The 14,674-nt window shown below is 39.4% G+C and overlaps 1 protein-coding gene across 2 annotated transcripts in view; it reads left to right on the forward strand.

Moving 5' to 3' along the window:
* MAP2K5 (mitogen-activated protein kinase kinase 5) overlaps window positions 1–14,674 on the forward strand; it is a 263,443-nt gene that overhangs the window by 27,152 nt on the left and 221,617 nt on the right. For both annotated transcript variants that reach the window (XM_001174814.6, XM_001174812.7), the window contains exon 4: window positions 9,969–10,038. In XM_001174814.6, coding sequence (XP_001174814.1) covers window positions 9,969–10,038 — 70 coding nt within the window. The remainder of the gene's footprint in view (window positions 1–9,968; window positions 10,039–14,674) is intronic.

Here is a 14,674-nt window from a genome sequence, read left to right on the forward strand (position 1 = left end):
TCATGACAGGAGCAATGAGTTATTGAGGAGTCAGAGCCTGAAGCCAGGTAAGTAAATGTAGCTATTAATTTGATATTCAAAATAGATTGGCTTCATATGTTATTTTTGACCACTGGGGCAGTTGTGTGCTCTGTGAGAGGTCAGCATCATAAAGGAAAAGCCTCTTAATGTAAAGTATGAGAAATAATTGAAAGAAGGTGTAACTAATGACACATCTGAGTAGCGTTATAATTGAATTTGTAGCCATTTGATAGAGTTAAGATTGTTGAGTTCTTCACTGGGAAAACTAACAAATTAACTATGGACTGCAAATAGTTGGTTAGTTTATTGATTATTGCTGTAATTACTGACTGAGCTACATATAGGGTATGCTTGCAGTATTGACAACAGGAATTTGAAAATTTTATCATTAGTATGAAAAAAACAGCATGAGTATTCCTTATAAGTGAAATACTGTACCAATTATGTTGTCTGTTAGGCATGCTAAGGAGAGATTTGAGAAACTCTCCTGTTATAAATGTATGGAAGAATAATAAGTAGGCCTGGTATCTCCTCTGTACGTGAGACTTGCTGCTGAATAAGTTGGAAGGTATGACCAATGAGAGTCGTTACTATGTCTATATCAGTTCCTCTCTGGATTCTTCCTGTAAACATTTGTGCCCTGTCTGTAATGTGCTAGGCACTATATGGCAGTGATTTCTCAGGTTTTTGAAGGCATAGTCCTTTTTGAAAATCTATGGGAAGTTGTTTATTTTTTTCCCCCAGAAAATTCACATAATGCAGCATTTCACCAGCTTCAAGGATCTCCTAAAGCCCATATAGATCCCAGGTTAATACCTCTGGCATAAGAGGAAATAAAATATACAAGGCATGGTTCCTGCCCTTGTTGAGCTTCCAAAAGAGAAACAGTGTTCCCCACAATACCCATTTACTTTATTATTTATAGTACTGTAGTAATTGAGGGGAAGGGAGGGGATACTGACTCAACCTCAATAAACCAGTTAAATTCTACCACTGTGCTTTGTCCAGATATCTCAGTCGCCTTGTTTTGTGGTTTCTGTGTCACCCTATTGTTGCGAACATGTTTCTTCTATGTACTCTTACTTGGAAATGAGAGATTCAAGGCACCATTTCCTATTTCAAGATTTTTTTTTTCAAGTACTTTTTAAGAAGGTTTCCCATATACCAGCTCCTTTAATTTTGATCTTCTTAACATCTTTATAAGGTCAGCAAGGCAGGTTTTTTCCCCATTTTTACAGCAGAGGATACAGAGGCATAAACAATTGTGTGCCTTTCTTGAGGTCACACAGCTAGTCAATAGAGAGCTGGGGCCTGAGGTCACTCACTCGCTGGTTTGTTTCCTCATTTATCCAATCAGTTTTTCATGCAGCAAATGTTTATTGGATAGCAGTTCTCTGGCCAAGCGCTATGCAAGGTGGTGGGGGTGCAGTGAGCGTACAGTTCATGCCCTCCAGGAGCTCATGGTCCAGTCAGGGAGATTAACAAAAAAGGAAACAGAGTTCAGTGTGGGAAGACAAGAAAAACTCATAATTACCAAGCGGAGTGATAAATGATATAATACACCTAAGCATTAGGTGCTCCATGAGCACAAGAAGTGTCTAATCTAGCTTTGGGGACCAAAAAGGCTTCCTGAAGAGGGCAGTGTCCAGGTGGAGTAAGTTAGGACAAGGGGACTAGGAAGGATGTTTGGGGCAGAAAGAACAGTGTGTTTAAAGAATGCCTGGTGAGTCAGTAGGAGCTGCCTGTGATTCAGTCTGTATGGACAGTGACAGGGGAGAGGGTGGGAGATGGGGCTTGGAGGAAGGTGGGTTAGACCATGGAGGGCCTTAGCTTGAGGGAACAGGGAAGTGACATGATCATATCTCATATTGTCAGAGGCATTTGAGCCATAGCGACTCTGTTAGTCTGTTTTCATACTGTTATCGGAAAGGGGTCCCAATCCAGACCCTAAGAGAGAGTTCTTGGATCTTGTGCAAGAAAGAATTCAGGGTGAGTCCGCAGTGCAAAGTGAAAGTAAGTTTATTAAAAAGTAAAGTGGTGAAAGAATAGCTGCTCACTCCATAGAGTAGGACGTTCCCGAAAGTAGGAGGATGAATGTGCCCACCCTACGTATGATGTTTGTTTATGTATAGGATAAAAAAGGATCATGGGGAGATGTGCTCGGCTACAAGGGTTTGTGATAAAGGATTCATTTTCTTAATTACTATATTTTGCAAGAATTGATATTATTATTATTATTATTATTTTTTTGAGACGGAGTCTTGCTCTGTTGCCCAGGCTGGAGTGCAGTGGTTAGATCTTGGCTCACTGCAAACTCACCTCTCGGGTTCAAGTGATTCTCCTGCCTCAACCTCCTGAGTAGCTGGGACTACAGGCACCTGCTACCACGCCCAGCTAAGTTTTGTATTTTTAGTAGAGACGGGTTTTCACTATATTGGCCAGGCTGGTCTCAAACTCCTGACCTTGTGATCTGCCTGCCTCGGCCTGCCAAAGTGCTGGGATTACAGGCGTGAGCCACCGTGCCTGGCCTGATATTATTTTGTTTAAAGCAAAATTAGGAATGCTTCTGTTCTCAAGATATTAGGGTATCAGGACATTCCTGAATCTGGGTATCTTTAGTAAACGTTATCAATCTGTTCCCTTAATCATAAATAGCTAGAGCCTAGGAATACCTAACTTCCTGGGAATGTAGCCCGGGAAGTCCCAGCCTCATTTTTCCTAGCCCTCACTCAAGATGGAGTTGCTCTGGTTCAAATGCCTCTAACAACATTGCTATAAAGAGCTATTTGAGACTGGGTAATTTATAAAGAAAAGAGGTTTAATTGACACAGTTCTGCATGGCTGGGGAGGCCTCAGGAAACTTACAATCATGGCAGAAGACAAAGGGGAAGCAAGTACTTTCTTCACAGGGTGGCAGGAGAGACAGTTGGGTAGAGGGTGGGGCGGGAGTTGCCACACACTTTTAAACCATCAGATCTCGTGAGAATCCACTCACTATCATGAGAACAGCAAGGGGGATATCCACCCCCATGATCCAGTCATCTCTCACAGGACCCCTCCTCCAATTCAACATGAGATTTGTGGGCGGGGACACAAATCCAAACCATATCAGACTCCATCTTGAATAGAAGCTAGGTAAAATGAGGCTGAGACCTGCTGGGCCGCAGCCACAGGAAGTCAGGCATTCTTAGTTACAGGATGTTTAGAGTTAAGGGAACAGGTTAATAGCGTTTACCAAACAGATTCAGGACTTAACAGACCCAGGAAATGTCCTGATGTCCTGATATCTTAAGAACAAAAGCATTCTGAGTTTTGCTTTAAAGATAATATCTTTAAATAATAATATCTTCTTGTGGAAGACAGTAGTTACACAAAGATGAATAATCCTGTGTCACCAGCCCTTGTAGTGCAGTGCATCTCCTCCATATGGTTTTTTGCTTTGTTATTTTACATATAAACAAACATTGTACCTAAGGTGGATGTGTTCCTCCTCTTGCTTTTGGGAACACCCAGCTCTGACTGGGTTTATTGGTGGAGCCATTCTTTTGTTCCTTTACTTTCTTAATAAACTTGCTTTCACTTTACTCTGTAGAATCACCCCAAATTCTTTCTTGCACGACATCCAAGAACCGTCTCTTGCGGTATGGATAAAGATCCCTTTCTGATAACAGTATTTCTCAAGAGTGGCTTGGGGTAGAGAATTTATGAAGCATGGAAGCCACTTAGGGGGCTGTTCCTTGTGAAAGACAATAGTGGTCACTGGACTGGTGAGAAGTTAACAGATTTGAGAAGTGGGGAGGATGTCAAGTTAATAAAATTTAGTAGGCCGGGCATGGTGGTTCATGCCTGTAATCCCAGCACTTTGGGAGGCAAAGGTGGGTGGATCACGTGAGGTCAGGAGTTTGAGACCAGCTTGGCCAACATGGTGAAACCTCATCTCTACTAAAAATACAAAAATTAGCTGGGCATGGTGGTGGGCACCTGTAGTATCAGCTACTCGGGAGGCTGAGGCAGGAGAATCACTTGAACCCAGGAGGCGGAAGTTGTATTGAGCCAGGATCGCACCATTGCACTCCAGCCTGGGTGACAGAGCAAGACTCCATCTCAAAAAAAAACAAAATAAAGCCAGGTGCGGTGGCTCACATCTGTAATCCCAGCACTTTGGGAGGCTGAGGTGGGCGAATCATGAAGTAAAGAGATCGAGACCATTCTGGCCAACATGGGGAAACCCCGTCTCTACTAAAAATACAAAAATTAGCTGGGCATGGTGTCGGGCGCCTGTAGTCCCAGCTACTCAGGAGGCTGAGACAGGAGAATCATTTGAACCTGGGAGGTGGATGTTGCACTGAGCCGAGGTCGTACCACTGCACTCCAGCCTGGGCGACAGAGTGAGACTCCATCTCAAAAAATAATAATAATAATAAAATAAAATAAAATTTAGTGGTTAAATACGGGGGAGAAGAGAAGAGAGATGGTTTGGATTACTTCCAGATTTCTGGTTTGGGAAACAGGGTCATAGTGATGGTATTTCCTGAGACCATAAACCCAGGCAGCAGAAGACAGGTCTAGGGTCTGATAGGGGATAGGAGAGGAAATCAGTTTTGGACCTGTTGAATTGGAGGAGGCTCTGCACAATCAACTGGTTATGTTTCAGAACTTAGGAGAGAAATCTGGGCTGGAAATAAAGATTTGTGATTCATCAGCTCCTAATTAGTCTCAGTGATTCCTCTGGTAGTTGAAACTTTGAAGTGGCTGAAGTAACTCAAGGAGAGTGTAAAATGAGAAGGTTAATGAAAAACAGTGGGGGAAATCCTGCATTTAAAGGAGAGATGGGGTAATAACCACTTACAGGAAACCGAATGGAGTGGTTGGAGAAGTAGGAAAACCCATGGAGGTGGCGGGGCGGGGGAGGGCAGTGGGGGAGTGGTTGTTGCCAAAGAAAGAGCCAGAGGTCACCTAGGTCACCCATCAGCACAGATGTCTTCACACTGCTTCGCCAGCCTCTGAAAGATCAGAGGATATAACCTAACTTGCACAGGGTGTGAGCGAAGCCACAGCTCTCCACCAGCTCAGCAGTCTACCAGGTAACCCTGCCTATTTAGGTAAATGTTTTGAGGTATGAGAAATATGAGATAACCTACTTCTTAACTTGTAAGCAATAAATATACATTTTATGCCCTGAGTGCATGGCATGGCCTAGGATGAAAGGAGTAATTTTTTTGTTTGTTTGTTTACTGATAAACCATTTGCTTCATCTGTTAAATAGAGGTGATGATACTTATAGAATAGGATAGGATTGTAAGTAACTAAGTGAATAAACGTAGATATGTAGTGCTGAGCCTAACACACATAGGTATCCAATGAGTGAGGGTTAGTTCTCTCCCTCTATCTCTATCTCTCTATCTATGTCTCTGTTTTCTTTTTTTCTTTCTTTCTTTTTTTTTTTTTTTAAGATGGAGTCTTGCTGTGTCGCCCAGGGTGGAGTGCAATGGCACGATCTCAGCTCACTGCAACCTCTGCCTCCTGGGTTCAAGCAATTCTGTCTCAGCCTCCTGAGTAGCTGGGATTACAGGTGCACACCACCACGCCTGGCTAATTTTTATATTTTTAGTAGAGACAGGATTTAACCATGTTGGCCAGGCTGGTCTTGAACTCCTGACCTCAGGTGATCTGCCTGCCTTGGCCTTCCAAAGTGCTGGGATTACAGGCATGAGCCACTGCTTCCATCCTTCTCTCTTTCTTAATAGAAAATTTGTGCCTCATAAACTTAAACTGTGCTGTTTTGGAACTCAAGTTTTTAAAAAAAATATGGCAGATTTCCATGAAGAAAAAAATGTAATTATTGATTGAATTGTGCCATTAGCATTAGAATTAGATTTATAACAAATATGAACACTGTAGTAAACTTGCAAACAAAACAAAGCAAAAAATTGCACTTGTTATCCCCTTGTTGAATCTGGCCCTCTGTTTCAAATTAATTAGATTTTTGGTAACTATGCTAAACTTTGTCACATCCTTATTAAAATGGCTGAAGAATTTTGAAGAACAGCTCAGAGGGACTCTGAAACTAATCTGAGTCTAGTACTGGAGATTCCATTAGCAATTGCAAAGCTGATTGATCTTTTACCCAGTTAGCTTATTGATTATCGCTGCAGTTACTGCATGTAACGGATTATGCAAGGGGTAACAGGAGAAAACACATTTTATAATTGCTGCTGATGTATTCAGTTTGGGCACAATATTTCATACTCTATATAATTATTTCTGCATTTTTAAGTGCTGCAACACTTCTAAGATAGAAAGTTTGCTTAATATTGTTTCAATATGAGGAGGTGTACTTTTAAATTTCTTCACTAATAATGCATTACAGTTTACCAAGTGCCTTCACTAATTTTATTGCTGCAGTTTAATTTTTGAGCCTCACAGTAACCCTATATATTAGGGTAAATATTTTTATGCTCATTTGGAGGAAACTGATGTTTAATAAAGTTAAATGTCTTCCTGAAGGCTACACAAGTTAATGAGTGGCAGACTTAGAATTCAACCCCATTTCAATCAGTAAATATTTATTAAACACCTACTATGTGCAGAGCTTTGTGTTAGGGCTAATAAATGCCAGGATAAGATTATAGACCTGAAGATGAAGTTATTTGGATAACTTGAAGTAATATTATGAAGGTTACTTTGTTACATTTCTGTCCAAGCTATTATGTTCAGTATCTTAGTGTACAAAGTTTAGGGGTGTTTTTTTGGTCGTTGCTGTTTGTTTCTTTGTTTTTTTCTTTTCTTTTGGTTTTGGTCATTTCTGCTTATTTTATCACTATTTAGAACAAAATTGGAGAGAATCCCTTTAAAGGAAGAGTATATAGAAATGACACTAATAGATCCAGATCTAAAAACAATTTGCTGGCCGTGTGCAGTGGCTCACGCCTGTAGTCCCAGCACTTTGGGAGGCCAAGGCAGGTGGATCACCTGAGGTCAGGAGTTTGAGACCAGCCTGGCCAACATGGTGAAACCCCATCTCTACTAAAAATACAAAAATTAGCCGGGCCAATGGTGGGTGCCTGTAATCCCAGCTACTTGGGAGGCTGAGGCAGGAGAATTGCTTGAACCTGGGAGGTGTAGGTTGCAGTGGGCCAAGATTGTGCCACTGTACTCTAGCCTGGGTGACAGAGCAAGACTCTGTCTCAAAAAAAAAGAAAACCCCAATTTGTTTTGCAGTTTATTAGTTGCTGTCTTCTCTGTTTTCCCATGTGAGCCTCACAGCTATCCTCTGGGTAGAGCCCGTTTTGATTTTACAAATGAGTAACATGAGGCACAGTGAGCATTTTGTCATGGAGGTCACATGCTTGGAGACAACAGTTAGTGATGAAGCTCCTGGGTTTGAGCCCTCTGATTCATTCATGTGCCTTGCTCATCTCACTGAGCAGCATGGTCCTGGTGGCCGGTCAGGACTGCTCTGTGCTAAGAGGTACCATGCATGGCCCTGCATTTTATCCTTATCCCATGGGGAATGCTCCGTAGGCAGTAGCCTGAGTTTCTAGGCCTAGTGCCTTGTTGGTGGCTGTTCCTCAGGGGCCAGTTGTGTAGGGCCCACACTGTGGTTTTGATTACCTCCCTTTACAGCATGTCCTTGATGGTGAATTACTTCGCTATGTGGAACATAAGCTTCTCTATTAATACAGACACAGATCAAATGCAGTAGTCCAGCAGGAGAAAATATACTTGGATTTAGAGGAAATATAAAAAACAAAAAACACAACCTAACTACTCGCTTTAGAGAAACTGTTAAGTGGCATACTTGATATCATTACTGTGACTGTGTTAATTGTAGTACAGAGAGATGTTTATAGATGGCTTAAAAATTCTCACAATGATTATACCAGTGTATATAGTTTGCCAGTTGATTTGGCACAGACCTAAAATGAAAGGAAAACCATTTTTATTTATTTATTTATTCTGTGAGGTAAATAAATAAAGCTGGAAAACAGGTCAATTTCATGCATGCAAGGTTTTATAGTAGGAAAAAAAAGCATTGCACCTGTTCTGACCCTTTACATTTGAGGTTCTTTGTTTTCAAACTTGACCCCAAGCACCAGTTTTAGACATCTCTATAATTAACTTGTTAGATAAAGTGTAAGGATATTTTATTTGTCTTGATTTCTAGGACAATGGCAAAGTAGTAACTGAAATTACTAGCCTATTGTACATAGCAGTTAATTAAAGAAAAGCATTAACTATAGGAGAACACCACCACTGCTGTTGTCTTGTATCAGTACAAAAAGGCAGTAATTTTTTTGACAGCCACTGATTGGAAAGTTGCTTGCAGCCTTCCAGAAGCAAGGGGGTACATGCTGTGGATCAATAACCGGCAAATTTCCCATTAAAAAGAATACCTGAGCAATGTTCCAAATAGCCACCGGCATCTTAATTTTCCATGGAAACCTCAAATACTTGTGTGCCGAGGACAAGTCATTTTCGGACAATTTTTCCAGACTACTTGTTAACAGTTATTGCTGTCCCAAAAGGTTGACAGCCTACATGATTGATATTTCATTTACTTGTCATCACTGTTTCAGTAATGGCGAGTGCTGTATTTCTGTGGTTTTAAGGAACAGAATCTCCTGAAAGACATTTGCCTTAGTATGTATTCCAGAGAGTGTTTCACATGTTATGCCGTATGTATATAAGTTTTTATGTCTGTAGAAGGAGAGAATCACTTCCTTTACAGTTTGAAACCCTTTGGAGAGCTGGGTACACTTATATCAGTGCATAGCTATCCAACATCCACCTTCACTTCATTTGTTATTAGTGCGAACAGCCTTAGATGTATTAACTTGTGATTCCCAAAATGATGTGGCATTTTATAGCTCCCCTTTATTTTCAAGAGGAAAAAAAAAAAACCCTTGCTCTTGTAATAATTTTAATGTACATAAAAGCAATAGGAAGATATATGTGATATCTTCTAAAAAAATAAACTTTTAAAGAATGTTAGCAAACAATGGTAATCAAGGAGGGATTTCCTAAACATATCGTATTGAAATAATATGCACATGTTTTTAATATAGAAACAGTGAGGATGAAAAGGATGTTCTGCTCTTTGACAGCCCCTCAAAACATAAAATCAGCAGTTTTCATTGTGGATATTTTTCCACTAGGAACATCACTTTGTTATTTGTCGAGCATTATAAGATGTGAGAGCACAGAAGCCATCTCCAAGTTAGGTGGACATATGCTCACAAATTAGCGGAGTGGTAATCAAACCACAGTACCACCTACTGAATAATTTGTGTTTACTAAGGAGTGTGAAAGCTTTTTCACTTAGAACTTTATTTTTTGTGTGCAGAATTTTACAGTGCAATTTGATCCGTACTAAAGTGTTTATAAGGCTAAAGCATAAAAGGTATGTTTGTTTGAAACTAGGCTACCTTTTTATCATGTTAATCCTGTCATCTTTGGATGGGTTGTATTTTGCTATTTCCACAGTCTCTGTGATTTCGATTTCCATTATCTGTGCATTTTATACACAAATTGAATAATGTTTGATTAACTGGCATGTAGGTCCAAGCCCAATGTGAAGCTTCTTCATTTTGCTTTGCAAAATCCAGGGAAAAAGAGCAAGAGGCAATTTGGGAAATTCCACTAAAATGCTTTATGTGTCGTCTAAATATATATCATTTTCAAATATTTCTTAAATACTAATATAAAGTCTTAATCAACACTTTTACTCTTAAAGATAAATGCCAGGGTGAAGGCTAACACACTGGACTTTCAATCCTAAATATTCACTATAGTCATTTTGATGTGCCGGTAGGGGAAAAGTATTCTCAAGGCTGATATGTATATACCAGCAATTTACAAAAGTACTGTGAATTAAAACAACTCATAAGTGTCTGTTCCAGTATTCATACCTTACTGAGTAATCTCTTTCTATAATCTCTTTGCAGTATTATTCCACAGTAATGGAACAGCAAGTAAATGGACAATTAATAGAGCCTCTGCAGATATTTCCAAGAGGTAATGTTGAGCAAATTCTAATCAACAATGATTATTTCAGTAAACTGTTTCATCAACAGTTATGTTTCCAAAGGTTTAAATGCACATAACATGATGTTTAGCTCTTAATTCGAAAAACAAAAGAAGTATTCATTATCGTGGGGATTGCAGGCTATATTATAGTTATGGCAGATAAAATATCTAATTTACTAGAGTAAATTAAACTAACTAGATTGCTTTTTGTTTTTGAAGTACATACTTACATTAGCTTAAAGAACTCTTTTGGGGGTCCACATGGTTTCTAAAGCAAGGCAAATGAATGACTAATTCTGGATATTTATAAATTGTGGCTCATGATGGTGGCCAAAGCTGCTATTGAGGAGAAAGCTTTCAGCTAGCACAGAAGCAAAGATTTACTGAGGTGTTAGGAGAGAAATTTTGGTGGAATGTTTGGTATCTGGTTTTTTGAGGAGGTATTTTCTAAATAATTGAAATTCTTCATAAATAGAAATTTGATTATCTCCAAAAATATGAGCTGATGAGAGTAAGTTTCAGTGAATCACTTGGTCAGATAATTTTCTTTTTCCCTTTTAGGTTTGGCAGTACTATCCTTGTATCAGATATGATTGTTCAACCGTGTATAAATGTTCCCTCAAAATTTGAATAATGGTGAAAAAGAACAGTTTAATTATATAAACCATTAAGTCTTTCACCCGTTATACATTGCCCCACTTGGAATCCATGTTTTCTAACTAATGGAACAGATAAGGAAATTCTCTAAGTAACCCTTCTAGAAATAACTTAATTGAAATAATTAAAAGTTAAACTTACCTTCGTTAACTGATACTGTACAAATAATCATGGTATGAGTTTTCCAATTAAACATTCTAGACTTTCATTACCTGTAACTCTCTGAAGTTTGAATGGCTCAATTAACCAGTAGGCTCCTATTTGCACTGATAAAGTCTCCAAAGGCAGCTGTCTTGGCCAACCCACAAGAAGATCTGGGTTCAAGAATAATACTGCTCTTCTAGCATATGTGTGGGCAGCAGAATCAGGAGTGCTTAGCATATTACTAGTAACTTATTCAAGTGCTAAGTAAGTACAGTTGGGCTATTTAAGGCCAGTGATAGTCCAAAACAAGGATTGTGATTAATCCACTTCTGTTGTACTTGAAGAATAAGCACTGAAACAGAAAAAAAAGTTGCTATTTCTGTTTATTAGTCCAATGATTAGGATGTAGATTATTTCTTTTTTTTTTTTTTTTTTTTCAAGACAGAGTCTCACTCTGCCACCAGGCTGGAGTGCAGTGGTGCAATCTCAGCTCACGGCAACCTGTGACTCCCTGGTTCAAGTGATTCTCCTGCCTCAGCCTCCTGAGTAGCTGGGATTACAGGCTTGTGTCACCACACCCAGCTAATTTTTGTATTTTTAGTAGAGACAGGGTTTCACCATGTTGGCCAGGATGGTCTTGATCTCCTGACCTCATGATCCGCTCCCCTCGGCCTCCCAAAGTGCTGGGATTACAGGCGTGAGCCACCGCGCCCAGCCAGGAGGTAGATTATTTCTTAATGTTTGCAGTGACTGGAAAATTTAGGCAAGTTTCAAAATTCTTTCTTCACAAGGAGTAGTATTTTACAAACTGAAAATTTCCATTAATTTCTCTATTGACATTATAGCTCTGCCATAGAAAACCCTAATTGCAGTATCCTGGAGAAATATACTTCCAGGCAGGGCACAGTGGTTCATGCCTGTAATCTCAGCACTTCGGGAAGCTGAGGCAGGTGGATTGCTTGAGCTCAAGAGTTTGAGACCAGCTTGGGCAACATGTCAAAACCGTCTCTACCAAAAAAATACAAAAATTAGCCAGGCGTGGTGCACACTCCTGTTGTCCCAGCTACTTGGTGGGCTGAGGTGGGAGGATGGCTTGAGCCCAAGAGGTTGAGGCTACAGTGAGCCATGTTTGTGCCACTGTACTCCAGCCTGAATGACAGAGCAATACACTGTCTCAAACACACACACACACACACACACACACACACACACACATCCAATGTTGTGGGTCTTCATTTGTCTCTAAAAAAATTTTTTTAGTTATCTTCTTCCAAATTCTTTCAAGTTTTGTTTGTTTTCTTTCCTTTTGTGAGCAGTCCTGTCATTCTCACTGTTCATTGCATTATGCTTCTTCCCATGATAATCACAACCATTTTTAGATGTCTGCTCTGTTAAGGCATTAATATTGCTTTACGCGTCATCATCTGTAATCCTCCTGATAGTTCTGCCTATTAGGTATTACTTTTTCCAATTTATGGACGAGAATATTGAGATTCAGAGAGGTTAAGTAACTTCAGAGTCACACAGCTTATAAGTGCTTACTATGCCCTTTGAGTAAGAATTTCATTTAAATTATAATATGATTAAAATGGAAAGGCATATATATTAAAATATAATTAGAGTGTGTATGGGAGTAGTTTGGAGGGCTTGTTTTGGAGTGGAGAGGAGTATGTTATGGGGAGAGGATACTTAAAGGAGGAAATTATATGAGATGTCATTGTCATATGAGTCTTAGCATAAAACCCACTAGGCTGCAATAAATTGTTAAACATAGTCTTTCTAAGCCAAATTTAAATATTTCAGAATATGAGACTGTCTTTTTATTTCTGTGTTTTTTTAATATGCTATGGTATAATTGTTTCTAGTTTTTGATAGTCTTTTGCTTTTTGCTACCTGTCTACATCGAATGTACATTTCATCATATGTAGATAAGTGAAATTATGCAAATTTACATAATCGACATGTAGACATACTGGGTATATTTCCTGTGTCTACCTAGTTGGTTAGAGGCCCTCAGATCTTAAATTTTATGGTTAGGCCCCATGTTAAAAAGAATCTTTAGACTGAACAAGTAGGAAGGATAGGAGAAAATGATTGTTTCCTTATTTATTTATTTATTTATTTATTTTGGAGACAGAGTCTCACTCTATCACCCAGGCTGGAGTGCAGTGTGTGCTCACGGCAGCCTTTATCTCCCCAGGCTGGAGCAGTTCTCCCGCCTCAGCTCCTGAGTAGCTGGGGCTACAGGCATGTGCCACCACGCTGGGCTTTTTTTTTTTATTTTTTAATAGCGACAAGGTATCACAGTGTTGCCCAGGCTGGTGTCAAACTCCTGAGCTCAAGCAATCCTCCCACCACCACTTCTCCAAGTGCTGGGATGAAAGGCATGAGCCACCATGCCTGGCCATAATTCTGATCTAATAACATGTTCTCCTCATTCCAAGTAGCACAGTTGCCTTGGATAGTAACTCCCAGGTCATGGCTAAGTCCTCTCCATTGTTAAAAGATATGTTAAATATTATTAAGTGTGAACATTGACTAGCTTTATAGTAATTCCTGACCCAATAACTTTAGGAAATATGAGGTTACTGGGTTTTTTGACTGCTGTTTACATCTCCAGTTATAAAAGTTTGAGAAGTCAATTGAGGAGTGAGGCAGATGTTAAGGTTAGAGATAAGAGTTGATGTTTGTCTCTGATTCCTTGGCTAGCCACTTTGTTTAAATGAAATTTATGAATGCACTGCTTACTTCAGTGGAAATATTTTGAAGTGTTGTCTTAGGAAGTATTGATGGTCCCTCAAGGACCAGACGTCAAATGCATGTGACTGTAGTTCAAAAGGTTAATTTCCATTTTAAGGAAAGAAGATTTTGAGTCTTAATTTTAATACATTTTAGAAAGGCAAGTAAAAACATTTTGTTATGGTTTAGATATATTTTCTAGGAAAAATAACATAATAAATTTGAGTATATTTGGAATATACAAAATGAAAGCAACTGCAGTGTTTTGTAATTATTACCCATATCTTCTCCTTTTTTTTTTTTTTGAGACAGAGTCTCGCTCTGTCGCCCAGGCTGGAGTGCAGTGGCGCGATCTCAGCTCACTGCAAGCTCCGCCTCCTGGGTTCACAACATTCTCCTGCCTCACGACATTCTCCTGCCTCAGCCTCCCGAGTAGCTGGGACTACAGGTGCCCGCCACCATGCCCAGCTAATTTTTTGTATTTTAGGTAGAGACAGGGTTTCACCATATTGGCTAGGTTGGTCTTGATCTCTTGACCTCATGATCAGCCCACCTCAGCCTCCCAAAGTGCTGGGATTACAGGCATGAGCCACTGCACCCAGTCATTACCCACATCTTATTATTAAACAGCTCTATTTCTTGTTGTCAGAAACAGGAAAACGACATGTACATCTGAGAGAGGAGCAAAAAAAAAAAAAAAAAAAAAAAAAAAAATCAAATTAATTCGTCCCCAATCAATCAAAATTGATGGCCCCTTAACATACAATTTGTAGGGCACTATAGTTTTCAAATAGAAGCAGTCTATAACATGGGCAGGAGGCTTTTGTATTTTTAACATTTGTTGAAGAAGCATTTGCTGAATTGGAAAAGTACTAACCTGTAACTCAAGATGGTGTCAGGAAATTAATATTCTTTTTTCCTGGCACTACCTTATCTCTAGGACTAAATCTTAGCATATGTCAAGATTTGCAAGAAATGTAATAAAATTAGTTATATATCTGTATTTTAATACATTTGACTGCTTATGGCTGTGCAAAGTAGTATTCAAACTAGAATGTTCCATCGTAGAATCCCTAGCAATCTT

Source organism: Pan troglodytes, chromosome 16, assembly GCF_028858775.2.
Source record: "Pan troglodytes isolate AG18354 chromosome 16, NHGRI_mPanTro3-v2.0_pri, whole genome shotgun sequence".
Taxonomy (NCBI): Eukaryota; Metazoa; Chordata; class Mammalia; order Primates; family Hominidae; genus Pan; species Pan troglodytes.